At 53.5% G+C, this 16,381-nt stretch overlaps 1 protein-coding gene across 4 annotated transcripts in view; it reads right to left on the bottom strand.

Moving 5' to 3' along the window:
* Nucleotides 1-969: 969 nt before the first annotated feature.
* FBXO21 (F-box protein 21) overlaps nt 970-16,381 on the bottom strand; it is a 35,766-nt gene continuing 20,354 nt past the window's right edge. For 2 of the 4 annotated variants that reach the window (XM_037052195.1, XM_037052194.1), the window contains exons 10-12: nt 11,621-11,832; nt 9,988-10,145; nt 970-4,984 (exon numbers count right to left, since the gene is read on the bottom strand). In XM_037052195.1, coding sequence (XP_036908090.1) covers nt 4,794-4,984; nt 9,988-10,145; nt 11,621-11,832 — 561 coding nt within the window. In that variant the 3' untranslated portion in view covers nt 970-4,793. The remainder of the gene's footprint in view (nt 4,985-9,987; nt 10,146-11,620; nt 11,833-16,381) is intronic. The other 2 variants (XM_037052197.1, XM_037052196.1) reach the window with 1 other exon arrangement.

The raw sequence follows: 16,381 nt of genomic DNA on the forward strand, positions 1-16,381 counted from the left end.
TCTGGAAAAGAATTTTGGGTCTGACTGGTAACATACAGAGGGGTTAGAAGTCTGCTAAGTTTCCAGGGGAACCATTGCCAGGGGACCTCAGGCTTGTTGCGTGAAGTTCCAGACTGCCCCCCCAAAACCTGCACCAGACTGGATGTGGCTGTGAGTTACAGGGCCACCAGGGAGGGGCACCCCAACACTCACCTGCGATGCCACTGGGGAAGATGTGTCCCAGAGGGCAGGACTGGGCGTGGGGGCACTGTGGAGGAGGGGAAGCACGGTGTCCACCTACCCACCCAATTCCGCTCCCACGGCCTGGGGCTCCACGACACCCACCCAGCAGCACCTCATCACTGCAGAGCCTGGGGGTTTGGGTATGTGGGTACAGACACCGTGGAGGCAGACAAGGTGGCGGAGGCCCAAACCTCATTTCCTCCTGGGCACACAGGCCCCTGCCCAGACCCCTCGCCTTCCCTCCCAAGCCATCTGTTGCAGACTGGGGATTTAAGACAGCCTGACCTGTGATGAGTACCCCCAACTGCCTGGACACCACACTGTGGCAGAAGCCGGTGACAGGGGCAGCGTCTGTGCCCAGAACCAGCCCGAGTTACACAGGCTGCCTGCCCGCCTCCCCCGCCCCTACCCTGCCAGGAATCAGGGCATGTCCACCCAGGGAAGAGCACACCTGTGCAGGAGGCAGAGGCAGCAGCTGCCAGCCACGAACTCCTTCCTCCTCCCCAGCCACCCTGGGAATGTGAGTGGAAGTGCTAAGTGCCACTGCAGCCTGGGCTAGCAGAGCGCCCTCAGACACACGCCCCCAGGCTGTTCCTGAGAGCAGCACACTGAGGACAGTAGGCTCCTCCCCCACTCCCCCACCTAGAGTCTTAAATGACTGCCTCAGGGCCACTGCACCCGCCCACCCCCCTGCCCAGTGTTACTTCAGCAAGAAAGTTCTCTTGTGTTCAAGCCATTGCATTTGGGGGGATCTATTTATTACAGAACTAGCATTACCCTAATACAGTCATTGCTAAATGGCCATAATACATTTATACTATAATTGCACATTTTAATCAACAAAGGAATGTCCTTTTCTCGATTCTAAATTTTCAGAAGTGAAAGGTTAGAAGTTAAAAGTTGCTGCAAGGCGAAAGGTAAAAACATTGCGAGGTAGTCGGTAGTGTGGCTGCCGAACGCCAGGTCCCCCCTTTGCACGAGCAGAGTGCGCAGTTCCCCATTGGTGCAGTGGGACGCCAGGCAGGCCCCGCCCCCGGCCGGGGTCAGCAGATGATGGCTGGCAGGCTGCATCCCAGCTTCGGCCTGCTTCTGTGCAGCCCTCAGGCTCAGATTGGTTTTTTTGGACGGTTTTAAAAACAGAGAAGAGTATGTGGCAGACTGACTGTGTGCAGTCCCAATGTTCACTACCTGGCCCTGCCTTGTAGCGCTGCGGTGAGGGCCGTCCACGTGTGGCCAGCGCCTGGCTCAAAGCAAGCAAGCAGCACAAAGTAATACATGCAATACAGCTATTAATGTCTCCACAAATGCACCGTCACAGAGCTGACGTCCTCACTTCCTCTGGGTGGACAGTCTCTCCTCCCCTCCCAGAAACAAAAGACAGAAGAACATCTTGATTTTCACGGTCACAAGATACTCTCAAATTAAAAAGTTGCTGGTGGTTCAATTTCACATATCTGGAATAAGAAGTAAGAGAAAAAAGTATCTCCCTTCATAGCAAAGGGAGTTGATGGCAGAAGACAGCCGAGGACAGGGCCGCGCGACTTGACTCGATACATTAGGGAAGACCGAGACATCTGACGTTTTAAAATTAGAACAAGACAGCAAGTAGATGTGGGAAAATGCTCAACTAATTTAGCAACAGCGTTCAGCGCCGCTTTTCGAAATCCAACAGTCTGCGGTGTAAATGCGCTTACAGTGGAGATCTGCGATAGGGTTCAGGCAGACACACAACACGAAGGCAGCCTTTCAAAGTCCGATCGGATGGATAACGGGTAACTACTTTCCCACGAGACGCTTGGCCCAACTGGGCTGGTGCTGAGGCGGACTCAGGTCAGGCGTGGCCCGTGGGCCGGCGTCTCCACGAGTCAGTGCTTCCCGCAGGTGGCCGGCATATGCTTGGGAGGGGTGCTCCAGGGTCTAAGATGGGACACACCCCACGCTCTCGAACAGTCACACTGCCCAACAGCGCGTTACAGGCTCCGAGAAACACTGCAGCGCAGGAAACTGGAGACTGTGCAGCCCCACACTCGGCGACAGCAGGAAGACCGGGACTCCGCCGGACAGTCTGGATTCTGGACGGGCTGCGGGGCACGCAGATGCCACGTGGACACATGCCGGGGCTTCCCTCAGAGCCTCTGATGTCCTCGTTGCACAAACACAGTCTTTGATGTGACTGAAAAGCTGAAGTCTTTGCACTACAAGCAGACACTCTCAGGATTACTAGTGAGCTTATAAAATTCACGTTTGGCAGGAAAATCATAGACTAAAGATACCCTGTGCGCTCACTAACATTAAGGAAAATTTCAGCAGGGCCAACTTTTGCATGTTTTGATTAGAAGAGACATGAGACATTCTGCTGCTCGTCGCGGTGGGTCTTTCTGTTCGGCAAGGAAACTGGGCCGTTTGCGTGGCCTCTCTGGGTAAGTCCCACTTGCTAACATTGTAGCAAAGAAAATCTTGGCATTCATTGGCAGAGAAAAGAAGTTATTATATCCAAATATTTAATATTTTAACATTGTGAAAGTTCTACTTTTATAACAGGGATTTTTAAAGTGGAGAAAACTTTGGAAAAATTTTAAAAAGAAACTTATGATTTATTAGAATACAGGTTCCAAAACACATTTTTAGAAAAATATAAAGTGCCCAAATACCAGCTGACACAGGTGCCCAAGGCCTCCTGGAGCCAAATGAAGCATTCACAAGAAAACATTTAAAAATAGTCTAGACACATATTTACAAGTGAAACCATCTTTCTTGGCTTTGATGTAGCTCTGCGGACAAAGGAAATCCACCAGAAATGCACAGATCACAATTCTCAGCATGCTGCACGCTTCCTTAGTGTTATATCACGCTAGTATTCACTCCGAACTTCCTACTTTCCACCTTCCAACGAGTAGTGTGAAACCCCCAGCCTCAGGCGGGCTGGGCGCTGTGAGTGGTCACAATGTCAAAGGCAAGTCCAAATTGTCTAAGTCTAGATTTGACGAGGGACATGGACACTGGACAACAGAGAATTCAGGTGGAGGGAGCTGGGTGGTCAAATCTCCATCTCTTTCTAATAACCGCGTAACTCAGCTGTCACTTGCTACCAAGTGCCTATTGCGGCCCCCAAACCTCTGTCATCCTTGGGTTTCAAAAAGAAATCAGTAGGAGGCAGTCATCAAACAGGGTGAGGATGTACTGCATGCAAATGAACACTGGCAGTGAGGAGTGACTGGATCCCTGTCCCCTAAGGCCCCATTCACTAGATCGACTGGGCTCTTTTCACCCGAGGGAGGGAGTTCTGAAGCCCCGACTCCAGACCCACGAGGTCATCTGGTTGGAGACCTGGCTGGTCAGAGGGGCTGCACAGACTTGGAATCTTCCGCGCTATTACTAAGACTACGGAGAAGAAGCTGCTGTGGTCTGAGTAGGAAGCGGGGCGGCCCCGCGGGGCCTGAGAACAGGCTGCGTGCTGATGGCTTCACAGCCATGGCGACTGGAGCGCGCAGGTTACACTTGTTTCCTTGCCCACAGATCAAAGACTCTTAAACTGAAAGACGGTTCATGTATTTCTACCCTAACACATTCAAAAAAGTTTGGCGGTGAGTCGTGGGGGCGTGAAGCCTCCTCTTTTTTTTTTTTTTTTCATTTTTAAAGTTATCTTTTTTCTGCTTACACAAGCGAAATCTCATTTTTGGGTCTTTGGAGACCACGCAGGAAAATTTCTAAAAGCAGACACTTTAATAGCAGATTGTACTTCCCACTGTAAAGAGAACCCATCACCAGATTAAGACCTACTTATGATACCGAATAGTTAATATTTTTTAAAAGTACTTATTTTAAAGGGAGGCATAGATGAACATGGAAAAACCCATCACCAAGGCCATTATACATTTTCTCAAAGAATTTCATGTAATAAAATGGAAAACTAATGATTCATAGAGATAGAGGCATAAATCCAAAAGGAAAAACTGTTACTCTCCTAATTCAAATACAGAAAAAGATAAATGCTTGAAATCTGTTTCACAGAGAAAAAACAAAAGCAAAAGATTCTGATTACCATTAATTTGTTAATCTCCAAGATCACTCAGCTTCACCTCTGAATAAGCGACTAAACTCAAGGTACCAAGACAAAGAAAGAGTCCTTCCCCAGGACTGAGCACATTCCACAGAGTAATCAGAAAAGAAACTACTGCAAACTTATAACCCTATCTGCCCAGCAAATAAAGTGTTCTGAGACGAATGTGCGACAGAATGAAAAGTGAGTCAAAAAAGAGATCATAAGAGTGTCAACTGTGAGACCTCATGAAGACAGAATGTCACACACTGTCACCACAGGACAAGCGTGCAAGCCATACCACTGAACTCACGGCCTTTCAAACGGACTCACTAGTGCAGGCGGAGAGCGACATTGCCTTTGCAGCTGGGGCAGAGCACAGGCTACCTAAACCTAGGGGGCCCCGGCACCCCTGGCTAAGTGGCTTTCTGGTGGGACGAATCCAGAGGGATTCGAGAGACCTCCGAATCCTGTTCTCTTGGAGACAGCAGCAGCAGCAGCAGCAGCAAAGGCGTGGCGCTCTCCACTGGGTCTACTCTGTGGTCTCCTTCTTGGCCCCATTGTAAATATTCTGCACCGTCTCGTACACAGACTCCAGATCCTCCGGGTACCGGAGCTCCAGCTCTGCGTTTGGGATGTAGTGAGTGCCCGTGAACTCTGAGAAATAGCGTCCGACATCAGGGTGTGAGATTTCTTGAGGCTCCACATTATATTCCAAGTTTTCTGTTGATAAAGAGGCACATTCTCATTAAAATGGACTTTTCTGCAGCATCTTTTATCCAGAGAACTTCCTAACAACGGTTAGGAACATTTTTAAGGTGGAAAATAAAGAAGGACATGTTTGTGGAACGTGGAAGAGCTAACAGGAAAAAGGCGGTGAGCGGGAATCGGGGCGAAGCGATGGTGGCCAGGGCCCCCGGCAGCTCCAGACCAAAGAGAAGCCCCTTCCTGTTCTCAGAGCGGGGGTCTGGCTCCAGCAGCCCCTCGGGGGCTGGTGCACAGGAGACTCACCCAGCTCCTCTGACTTGATCTAACATAGACCTCCAGACAAGGGCGTCCCGCCAGCTCATTTTTGCCAGCGGTTCAGCTTCTGGGGGCCCCATAGTATCTGATGACCAGTCTCGTACCTGCATCCTTCTGGTCTCCTAAGTCGAGCCACGAACCACATTCTCTGCCCCAGCAAAGTGCGGCGAGCCCTGTTCTAAAAGAGGCCACGCGTGCACCTTGTCTCCCCCCTTTCCCTTCCTCTGTGTATATTCAGGAGCAGCTCGGTGCTGGCTAATGCTTAGTGTCTGAGAGCTGGGAGGAGGGCGGAAGGTCGAAGCCAGACTTGGGTCACGAGTCTGTGAGGACAACGCATTGGGCAGCGGCTGTCCAGAACCCTAACCATGGGCCCAAAACAAAAGGCATGAGAAGCGCAGACAAAAGGTGGGGAAACCCAGTGCGGGGTGGAGGACAGTGGCTCCCGGCTCCAGGGACGCGTGCTGACGTCAGCACGCAGTGTGCCTACCTGCCTGGGCCCCTAGCCAAACAGGAAACTGGTATTAATAAAAAAACACTTTTTAGAGGAGAAAACAAGGTAGTGAAGTTGGCAACTATGTATTATGAGGGGAAAATAAATCCCACTCTGCTAAACAGGGCTTCTGAAATTTTACTGGATGAGGACGGAGAAAGCTAAGTGTTACAGAATGTAACAGCAAATGTTAAACAGGGACCACTCACACGTCCTGGAAAAACCTCGAGGAGTCTTTCTGATTCCCTTGAATTTTTCAGAGAAATGTGCCTGCTTATTTTACTTTAAATTTGCAAGCTACCCCCAAATACACCAACACACTCCTGGAAAACCACGGAAACACTACCTGGGAGCTCTCCGGAGGCAGTGGTCCCGTCCTGGTCCCCTCCACCCCAGGGAGGAAACCTGTGAGGGGGTCTCTCCGGTCCTTCGATGAACACACAGACGTGGTCTGCACATAACTGGACTTGGAGAAAACCAGGTGTTGTTTGGGTTTGTTTATTCACACAAGACATACAAGTGTTTACCTGCAACTGGTTTACTTAACTCCAGCTTACTGAGCATGCCGCAGTCTGGGCAGACCCCAATGCACCAGTCCTCAGGAATGAAACTGTTTTGTGACAACAAGGGACCTCAGGCCCGGTGGGCAAGCGTGTCTCTGGTGGAGGGGCCAAGGAGAAAGGCGCTTGAGATTTTCACAGTTTGAAAGAGAGCACCAAACCGCCTTCTGAAACGGTTCAAATCTCACGCTCCTGCCCCACGGCAGGGGCCTCACACACGAGCTAGCACGTGCAGACTGCCGTGGCTGAGTGTGCGTGTGCAGGGGTGTGGTGTGGACCTGCGTCTGGAGCTGTAGGACAAGTGAGAGCCAGGAACTAACGCTGGGTGAGGGCGCACATATACCAGGCATTCTACGAGGGGCTTCATGCGTAAAACACGCGTGAAAGCCAGACGTTCGCCTCACAGTTGGATTCCTGACCTCCCCACGTGGGCAGCCGACTGCACCCGCAACACTGGTTTGCCGTAGTACGGAGAGGCCATAGCACCCAAGTCGGGGAGGTGGGCTGGGACAGGCAGCCTGCCCCCTGGTGGGGAAACGATAAATGGGCCAGTGCCGCATACCCCTCCTTGGGATTTAGGGTGACCGCTAGCCAGCATGCTGACTGGAAAATCCCCTCGACAGTGCACAGCAAGACGGTCGAAGATGTCGTGCACGCGTGTGGTTCATGATCTCCTCGGACTCTGTGGAGAACTGATAACTAGAGGGGCATTCATTACTGCCCAGGTTACTAGGGTCATAGAACCAAAGTCTGAAAACTGGGTCAAGAAAAGGTTATAAAACAAAATAACTGAATGCAAGTAAGTAGACCCAAAAATGTAAAAACAAATTTAAACAGGTGTTTAAAAAAATCTAGCCTCTCAAGGTCTCCCACTGGCTAAATATGGGTTAATTTGGACACAAAAATAGCTCAAAATGATTGTAACATGTTGACTAAATAAAAATCTAGGAATCCATGGGAGGAGAGGGGAAGGAGAGCTGGAGTGGAGGGGAAGTGGGGGGTGAAGGGAGGGGGCAAGGAAGAGGGAGAGGAAGGAGGCGGTGCGGGGGAGGGGGAGGAAAGCCCTGGGTCAGAGCAGCAGAGGGCCACGGCGGGGGAGAATCAGCAGGCTGCCATCCGCACACGGTAACCCAGGTGAGGAGCCCGACGGGCGAACACAAACACAAACACAAACACAAACACAAGGACGCAGGCTGCTGGGGAGGGCAAGACACAGGGATGTCACAGGATGGCTCCACTGGTTTCTCGTTAACTGCAAAGGGACGATGGTCCCTTACAGTGAGTCACTGTCTTGGCCGAGTGACCTGATTCCGCCTCCCTAACAGTGGGACGTGGAGCAGCACAGGCCTAAAGAGAGATGACGGGATATACACAGCATCTGAGAATAAATACCTCGGCCAAAAACATCGACCCAATCTACTCAAGCCTTGCACCGAGCTTCCGGCTTACAGACAACACAGATAAGCACACAGTGCCACTCAGCCAGAAAGCTGGACAGTTTATGGGGTGACAGGCCTGACCTCTTCCAAAGCCCAAGTCTTGTGAAAAAGAGAAAAAAAAATGAGGAATGAGAAACTGTTTCTGTTTCCGCTTTTCCTGAGAGACTTGAGACATACCAGGACATGTGCATGTGGGCCCTAGCTGGTCGTCACTCAAACCAAGCATAGACACACCGCTGAGACCGGCAGGAGCCAACTGGGGCGGGGACGAGCGTCGATTCAACACGTTCAATTGGGAACATTGAGCCCCTGGGCGGACCTGACCACAGGTGCTGGGGGCTTTGGAGAGGCTGGCATGGGACCCGAGAAGAGCTGGGCCTGGAGTAAGGCTCTCACACACGAGTGAGGGTGGCTAGCTTATATGTCAACAGGTAACAAGGCCACAGAGGGAAGGGAATGACTGGGGAGCCCCACAAAGTGACAGAGCCCTGATGGGTGCCACTTATCAGGTCAGGCCCTTCTGGGGGAGCCTATGATGGGGTTCCCCTCCATCTCTGCAGCCCCATAGCCCAGCAGCCAGCTGATAGGTGACCGATGCCCAGGAAACCTTGCCCAGGGGCCGACGGGATCTCAGGCTAAAAAAAGTGGACGGCTGCCATGGGGTGCGACTGGGAAGTTAAGACTTTTCTAAAAGCCTCGGAATTGAAACTTTGAAAAGGCAATCTACCCACAACCACCCAGTCCAACCCCAGAGTTAGGGTGTGAAACCGACAGCCAGACCTCCAACTTCCCTAGAAAGTCACCGCATTATGACTCCAAACCTGACTCGGCTCACTTAAAATACAATCGGAAATGGTGTCTTGAGACAGTGAAAAATTCAGGACACATAAAGTCAAACATCAGTTCGCCTACTCTAAACAGCCCGTTTTAAAGGTAACGTAGATGTTTCTGGAAACTCAGTCTCCAATACTGAAAGTGCCGAGAGCTGCCCCAGGTAACGGGGCAGCGCGTGCACGAGGTGAAGCCAGACCCTGGCCCGCAGCGTGGTCACGGGACAGGGCCCTTTGCCCCTGGATGGGCTCTGAGACTGGGAACTGCTTACTGCACGGTTAGTGGGGGGCGCAAAGGGCCCACAGGTCACCGAGGAACTTTCAAATCACGCTGACTTTTGGAAACTGTTAGTATGACTCTTCGTCACAGCTTGAAAAGTTAAAATCTCTGTCAGTGCCTTGGTCTGACACAAGGCACATGTCAGCCCCTCTTAGAACCTCCTGGTCGCACTGACAGAGGCTGACGCGACCTGTAGTCTCAATAGACAGAATTGCTCTCATCGCATGTAACCGTCTCTCAGTTTCTGGTGAATTAGCAATGGATATGAAACTTGAGACATTTACACGTCTAATATTCACAAGCGCCTCTACCAGAATGTAGCTGGGACTCGGTCGCACCCGTTTCCAGACAGGCCCAAGGCCTGACAGCCGTGGACGAGGCTTCGCCAGGCTGCCGGGCGCAGATTCACACTGTGAGTTAGAGCTGAAATGAGTCTGCGGGCTCCAGCTTCCTCATGGAGTACACGGGGATGGCACCGGAGCAAGCGCGCGTTTTCCAATGGAGTGAGCGGACATTAGAGCTCTGCCTGTCACAGAGCAGCGCGGTCTCAGCACCTGTCATTTTATTACTAAGATGAGTGCACAATACATCCGTCCTATTAAGTGGAGGAAGAAAGAAAAGGGAGACACGCCTGGGTTGCTGGGCTGTGAGGGCCCACGCCATGGACTGCAGTTCCCAGAGAAGGCTGCCAGTCTCAGGGGGCCAGAGGGCACTAGGGCGGCTCCCCCAGCAGTGTCTAGTCAGTGCCTCCAGTTCAAGCACGCCCTCCTCATCTGGGGGGAGCCAATGGCAGCACCTGGGAAGCAGGTACTGGGGATTTGATTGGCAAAGGCAATGCCCAATCAAAACAGAGATCACCAGCAGCACCACATCACCTGGCTGTGGTGGTGGAGGCGGGGCGGGGAGACTTTGAGGACCTTGACTATTTAACCCGTGGCAGGGCCAGACCACAGCATATCACCCGTGTTTATTGGCTGCATAGTGGCCCTCATGAGGATAGCTATGGGGAACAGACAATGAGGCCCACAGTTTCTGAGACCTGAAGTGTATGCGTAAAACATGCCCATGCATTGTTGAGTGTACCAATGAGAACCAGCCACTTACCCTGGGCTGCGTATCTGCAAGAACCATCCTCCACCAGAACATTGTAGAAAGGCTGGTGATGGCCATGGGGCAGGCTGTGGACGTTCATGTTGCGAATCCACTCGTGTCCCATCATGCAGGTGGGGTCCCAACCGTAGATCACGCAGTTGTAGCCATACCTGATTAATGTGAGAGCAATGGCCAATCAGTTCCCTGGGGCCCTGGCCACCCTGAGGTGTACAGACGATGGCTTGGCTCCCCCCTCAAGCTCCCGTTCCTACAAATCTACCTCCTTCTACTCCATGCCAAGTCCTTTTTCAGGACGCCGCCGCCCCTCTTCATAACCCCGCCTCCCTATTAACCCAACACTTTGGGAAAAAAGCCCAGCTTTCTGACAGTGAGTGACGAGACAACAGTGGGTCATCAAAACAGGAGCAGTATCAGGCCCAGGCCTGACAACCATGCACGGAGCTGGCTCTCAGGGGTAACAGAGGCCTAGACGTAAAGTGCAGAACTTCGAGCCGTCTCCACGACTGGGGGGGGGGGGGAGCGACTTCTCCAAATGCTAACGGTACGACCCATAAGGAAGACATGGCCAGTGGATGGCATTCAAGGACCTCAGTTCAGAGACCAGCTATCTACCCAGCTATCTGGTAAGGGATTACTCATTTTTTCGTAGACATGGCAGCGGGACGGGAAATGGACTTTTAACGAAAGAGAGGGCCCTTACCTTTGAGACACATTGTGAAATAGCTACAGGAGAAATGACATCGGGGACTCTCTTGGAGGAAGGCAAGGGCAGGTGGGGAGGGGACAATGAAGACGGACCCTATCATGATGGCCACTGAGGCTGACAGGGGGATGTCACCTGGTTCAGTGTCCTCAGCTCTTACCCTGAGACGCTTGGAATGTCCGTAATAAATAAAAAACAGAATGCAACAAACGAATGAAAACGTAAACCAAAACCTGGAAGAGGTGTTTGGAACTTATATGCACACAGAGAGTAAGCATACAGAAAAAGAATGACTATAAATAGGAAGCAAAACATTTGTTAGACACTTAATAAAAGGAAACGTGAATGGCCCGTCAACCTGCGAAAAGAACCTCAGCCTGTGTAGTCACCAGGGACGTGCAGACAAAAGCCACAGTGAAACGCCACTCGCCATTTCGCACACGAGCGCATTTTCGGAGGCCTGGTGACAGCACACGCTGGCGAGAGGAGGGACTCCCAGCTCCCAGCCGGCTGGTGGGACATGAATGTGGCCATCCTTTGGACACGGTTTAATTCTGGGCTACAAGTGTACGCTGCGACCCACAACTTAAATTCAGGGAGAGCAAGATGAAAAGAAGAGATGAAGAACAACGAAGACAGGAAGACAGGAAAGGACAGTTCCATGTGTGGCCACTTCCGCCTTCCCGTTGGGTGCTGAAGATCACGGAAGCATCAGAGGACCCCTGCCCCCCACAGCCAGGAGAGCAAGTCCCTCCTCAAAGCACAGACAGGTTGGACATGTGGTTCAGGTGCGGGCCTTCCTGAGCAGCACGGAGGCGGCTGCTGTGTGCAGCCGGGTCCCCTCCAGCATGTCACGGCCGCTGCTCCCCAGCCTCGACGTCCTCTGTGGCCGCACGTGGGCGGCCGCCGTTGGGCACTCACCTCTTGTGTTTCATAATGAGCCCAATGGAGTAGCAGACATCCCTGTGCTTCTCATGGGAGCGGAGCTTCACCTCCACGCCCACCTCCTCCTTCTTGCGCTCAATGTGCTCTAGGGTGTGCTGTACCAGGTAGCCCACGGCCCCGTGCTGCCCGGGGTCCAGGGTCTGAATGTGCTGGAGGATATCGAGCACCTTCAAAACAAGACAAAAAGACTAGGTGATAATATTTTTAGTAAGGCCTTTTCCTTTTTCCTGCATTGGGTACAGCCCTACCTAAGCTAGCTTGACAAGGGGCGGCAAGGCAAGACCCTGAGGGCGCAGCCTAGGTCCCTGAGGCCCACAGGACCCTCCCTAGTCAGTGCGCTCACTTCTAATACCCGGCACCGGCCCCGGACACCCACACCTGACCTGCATGACGGGGAGGGAACATTGGAAACACAGTGGGCTGGAATCAGCACGGGTATGGAGAGTCCGCCCCTCGCAGGCACATCTGGGCTGGGGGAACTCAAAAAGGGTCTTACACTCCTCCATTCTTGGTCAGTGTGGGCTTCAATCTGTTTATGCACTTTTACCTGCCTGCACTCAGGAACCAGTTGTAAAAATAAACGCTCAGCTGCTTCAATCAGGAGGATGCTGGCCGGAGCTGCCTCAGTGCCACAGAGAAGCCCCCAAAGGACACTGACCACATTTGTTTCTGAGGTTACGCTTGAAGGACGGAGCGGTGGGCAACAGGGCTCAGAAACCCTCGTCATTCCATCACTTCACTCACAGTGGCATTTCAAACTCAAGTGGGCAAGGAGAGCCCACATCCACACGGGATCTGAGCGACTAGCTGGCAGAAGCGGAACCTTGAGGTGGCGCTTTTTCTATGGCACCCTGGGCCTCCATGGAGAACACAAATTCTGATGAGGTGGATGCATGCACGAACACACAAAGTTACGGCTTCCTGCGGAGGGTCCTGGCAGGGTCCCCCGTGTGAACAGGCGCTTCCCCTCTGCTGAGTGCAAAGACGCAGCAGCCCCAATCCTGGCTCCAGACCCGTCCAACTGGCGGTTTTCACTTCTAACTTGTTTACTCGCTTCTCAAGTGACGACTAACAAAGGCCCTGTTTCCTGATATATTATGAACCTGTCAAGGTGTTCTGAAAATTACCGTCTTGTGCAATGTAAAATGTTACTATTCTAACACCCAACCTTGCCTTCCAGACTGAGATCGGCGGGTCTCAGTGTTTACTGAGCACCTATTTCTCCCTGGTCACTGAACCAAACCCGCCACTTCAGAGTCAGCTCATCCTCCCAACCCAAGGGTGCACGGCAGTCATCGCCAGAAGAGGAGCCAGGCTTGGTGAAGGCAGGCCACGTGCCTGAGGCCACGGGCTACGAAGGCCTGCAGTGAGGGGCAGACCTGGGCCAACTCTGACCCCCAGCCCACCACCATCACTCCAAAGCAGGAGTAGGGGTATTTTAATCAACGGTCATTGAAAATGTCAAACACATAAAAATGGGCAGAACGGTATGATCTGCTGTACCTCACACCCACTTCAACCACTGTTGGCTGACGGCCAATCCCACCCCCCTCCCCCCCAAGAGAACTTTGAACTCGGAGACACTAACAACCTTTACCTTTTGTAGCAAACAGCATGGGGTTTAACAGTAAAGCTTCCATTTACTGGGCTTGCGCAATGCGTCCCTCGTGTCCCCCTCTGCAGCTCCAACCAGTTACTGCTGACAAGACCTCTGCTGCCTTCTAGACACAGCTGCCCGCCTCTCCCAGCGGCCCCTCCCACCAGAGCAGGGAACAGACCTAACTTGGAGTCTTCAGCACACAGAGGAATTCTCCTACTCAGAGCACCAGCGCGGGAGAGGAGGCTCAGAGGCAATCCCTCCTCCTTCCCTTGACGTGAGGGTGGCAGGCTGAAGAGAGGGCAGGAACGGGGACACTTGGGTGGTTTGGGCTTCGAATGTGCCCGAAGGCCAGTGTGGACAGCTGGGCACCGTGCTGTGTCCAGCCCAGTGTCGGTCGGCACCTCGGTTCCCGAGCCTACAACTTGTGGGGCAGAGGTCCCGGGGGGTGAACGTTTTAGGCTTTGTGGGCCATTTGGTCTCTGGCTCCATGACCCTCTCCGGCTGCTACAGCTGGAAGGCAGCCAGAGACAAGGACGCGAATGGGCGTGGCTGTGTGCAAACAAACGGATACACATAAACCAGGCTGCTTCGGGCCACCAGGCCGCAGTTTGCTGGCCTCACTGTCCCCTAATTNGAACGGGGACACTTGGGTGGTTTGGGCTTCGAATGTGCCCGAAGGCCAGTGTGGACAGCTGGGCACCGTGCTGTGTCCAGCCCAGTGTCGGTCGGCACCTCGGTTCCCGAGCCTACAACTTGTGGGGCAGAGGTCCCGAGGTGGGGGCCTGCCACTCACGGCTGGCAAACGCTTTCCGTGGAGGCCCGGGGGGTGAACGTTTTAGGCTTTGTGGGCCATTTGGTCTCTGGCTCCATGACCCTCTCCGGCTGCTACAGCTGGAAGGCAGCTAGAGACAAGGACGCGAATGGGCGTGGCTGTGTGCAAACAAACGGATACACATAAACCAGGCTGCTTCGGGCCACCAGGCCGCAGTTTGCTGGCCTCACTGTCCCCTAATTGCAGGTTCCCCAGGCTCTCTCTGAAGCTCTGGGCCCCACCCTCGGAAGTCCACTGTCTGTGGGCTCTTCCACTTTCGGGGCTTCCGACACCAGACCCTGATGCTGTAGCCCTACATTCTCTAGGACAGTGTGGCACATGGCTCTGGGCCCGTCACATTCAAAACACCCTCACCTGGACACCCTCCCCCAGCCCGAAACAGGTCTGCTCTCCAAATGCCCACCTTTCCCGTGGCCAAACCCTTGTTGGGAAATCGGGACACCCTCTCTGAGGGTGCCTTCTCCTTCCTTACCACTAAGGAAGCCCAGTCATTCCTCTCTCATTCCAACAAAAACTCCTGAGCACCTGCCGCAGGGCAGGAACCGGGCCGAGAGCGAGGGCGCAGCTGCAAGAAGCAGCAGGCAGCCCCTCTTGGAGCAGCTGCGGCAGTCACATCAGCTCTGTGAGAAGGCAGTGGGGCCGGCCCCACGCGAAGGGCCCAGGAAGGGGCTTCAGAGGCAGAAGTGAGCTGGCGGCTGGAGTTGAGAGGCAGAAAAAAGGTCCCAAGCAGGGGCACAGCGTGTGCCAAGGACTGATGCGAAGAACAGGGATGAACAGAGGGCATGGCCATGGTAGCAGAGTCCACAAAGGGCCACCGTGAGAAATGAGAGCACTGGCGGGGACGGCCAGGCCACCAAGACCCCAGCAGGCCACACTGAGGAGGAGGAGCTGGATCTTTGCGGCAGTGGGGGCCACCCAGAGCATCCTGAGCAGCGAAGGGGCACAGCTGACATTTTATTAAGGCCACTCAGGCTGCAGCGTATAAAACAGGGTCAAGGGTCTAAGAGTAGAGGAACGAGACCACGCAGGAGGCCGGTGCAGTCCTCTAGGACACAGAGCCCTGTACAGATGAGGAGGGGACATCTGGGCACACTGGTCTGGGGCCCAGGGTCCCGGCAGGAGATCAAAGACCTGGAGCTGTCAGCCTACAGATGGGGCTGAAGCAAGAAGAACGGACAAGATGACCCAGGGGGAAGGTGCAGAGTGAAAAGAAGTCTAGAAACTAGCAAGGGCCTGAGAACCAAGAACAGGAGTAGAAGGAACAGAGTGTACTGCGGAGTGGGGGGCGGCCCCCAGCGATCACTGAAGATAAGGAAAACAAGTATCTGTTGGATTTGGCAACAAAAAGAATGACTTATCAAAAAAGGGTCACTGGCTTCCCTGGCAAGCACAGTTCCTTCCGGAGGAGGAGGGGTGGGAACAGACCCTCCCCCCACCCCCCGCCCCACCCCCCAACCTTCTGGGGAGTGTGTGGGAGGCGAGGCAGGAGGCTGGCGAGGCAGGGGCGGCCAGCAAGCACATTCTGGCTGTGCAGGGGAGGAGAGAGATAAGGAGGCGGCTGAGGGGAGGTGCCGGCAGGGCTGTCTGGGAGTGCTTTCTGTTTTCCCCAAAGACGAGAGCGATCTGGGTGTGTTCGATGCTGACAGTAGAGAGCAGGATCAGGGAGCTGGAGAGATGCAGGAAAGTTAAGCACTCCCTGAAAATGCAGGGAAGTGGGGACAGAGCATAGCAGGCTTGCCTTGGAAAACTGGGGGCCATCCTTGTCACCCAAACAGTATGCACCCCATGGGATGGAAGGACATGTTTCAAGTTCTCGGCTTTAAAATCTGGCTGCCCTAGACTCTCCTTTTCCGTCGCAGCCACAACCCCCCTCGATGACTCCAGGAGGATTTGCATGTTGCTCCTCTCAGCTGAATTCCACTGAAAACAAGTCCAAAACAAGTCGCCCTTCTGGTCTTCCTAGTTTAGGAATGTTTCCCTTTTACCTAACAAGGCCAAGCAGATCCCGAGCCCTCCACAAGCTGATCTCGTGTCCTGAACAATGTTTTCCATGTAACGACACCCACACACATATGCACATGCACTCGTGTAAGGACCCCTGTGCAGCCCACCTTGTCTGCACACACCGCACTCTCCGCCGCCGTGCCCCGCTCATGCTGGCCCAGCGCGCTGCCGTGGCTGGCTCTGCTGCCCTCTGAAATAGCTTCCACGTCCACCTCAAACCCTGTCTCCACAGAGGAGCGTTTTCTAACTGCTGTAGCACCCTGGACCCTTCCTCTGGGGAGCCCCACGGTTTTCCTCCAGT

The sequence above is a fragment of the Sturnira hondurensis genome, unplaced genomic scaffold, assembly GCF_014824575.4.
Source record: "Sturnira hondurensis isolate 20B ecotype Veracruz unplaced genomic scaffold, ASM1482457v3 Scaffold0007406, whole genome shotgun sequence".
NCBI classification, from domain to species: domain Eukaryota; kingdom Metazoa; phylum Chordata; class Mammalia; order Chiroptera; family Phyllostomidae; genus Sturnira; species Sturnira hondurensis.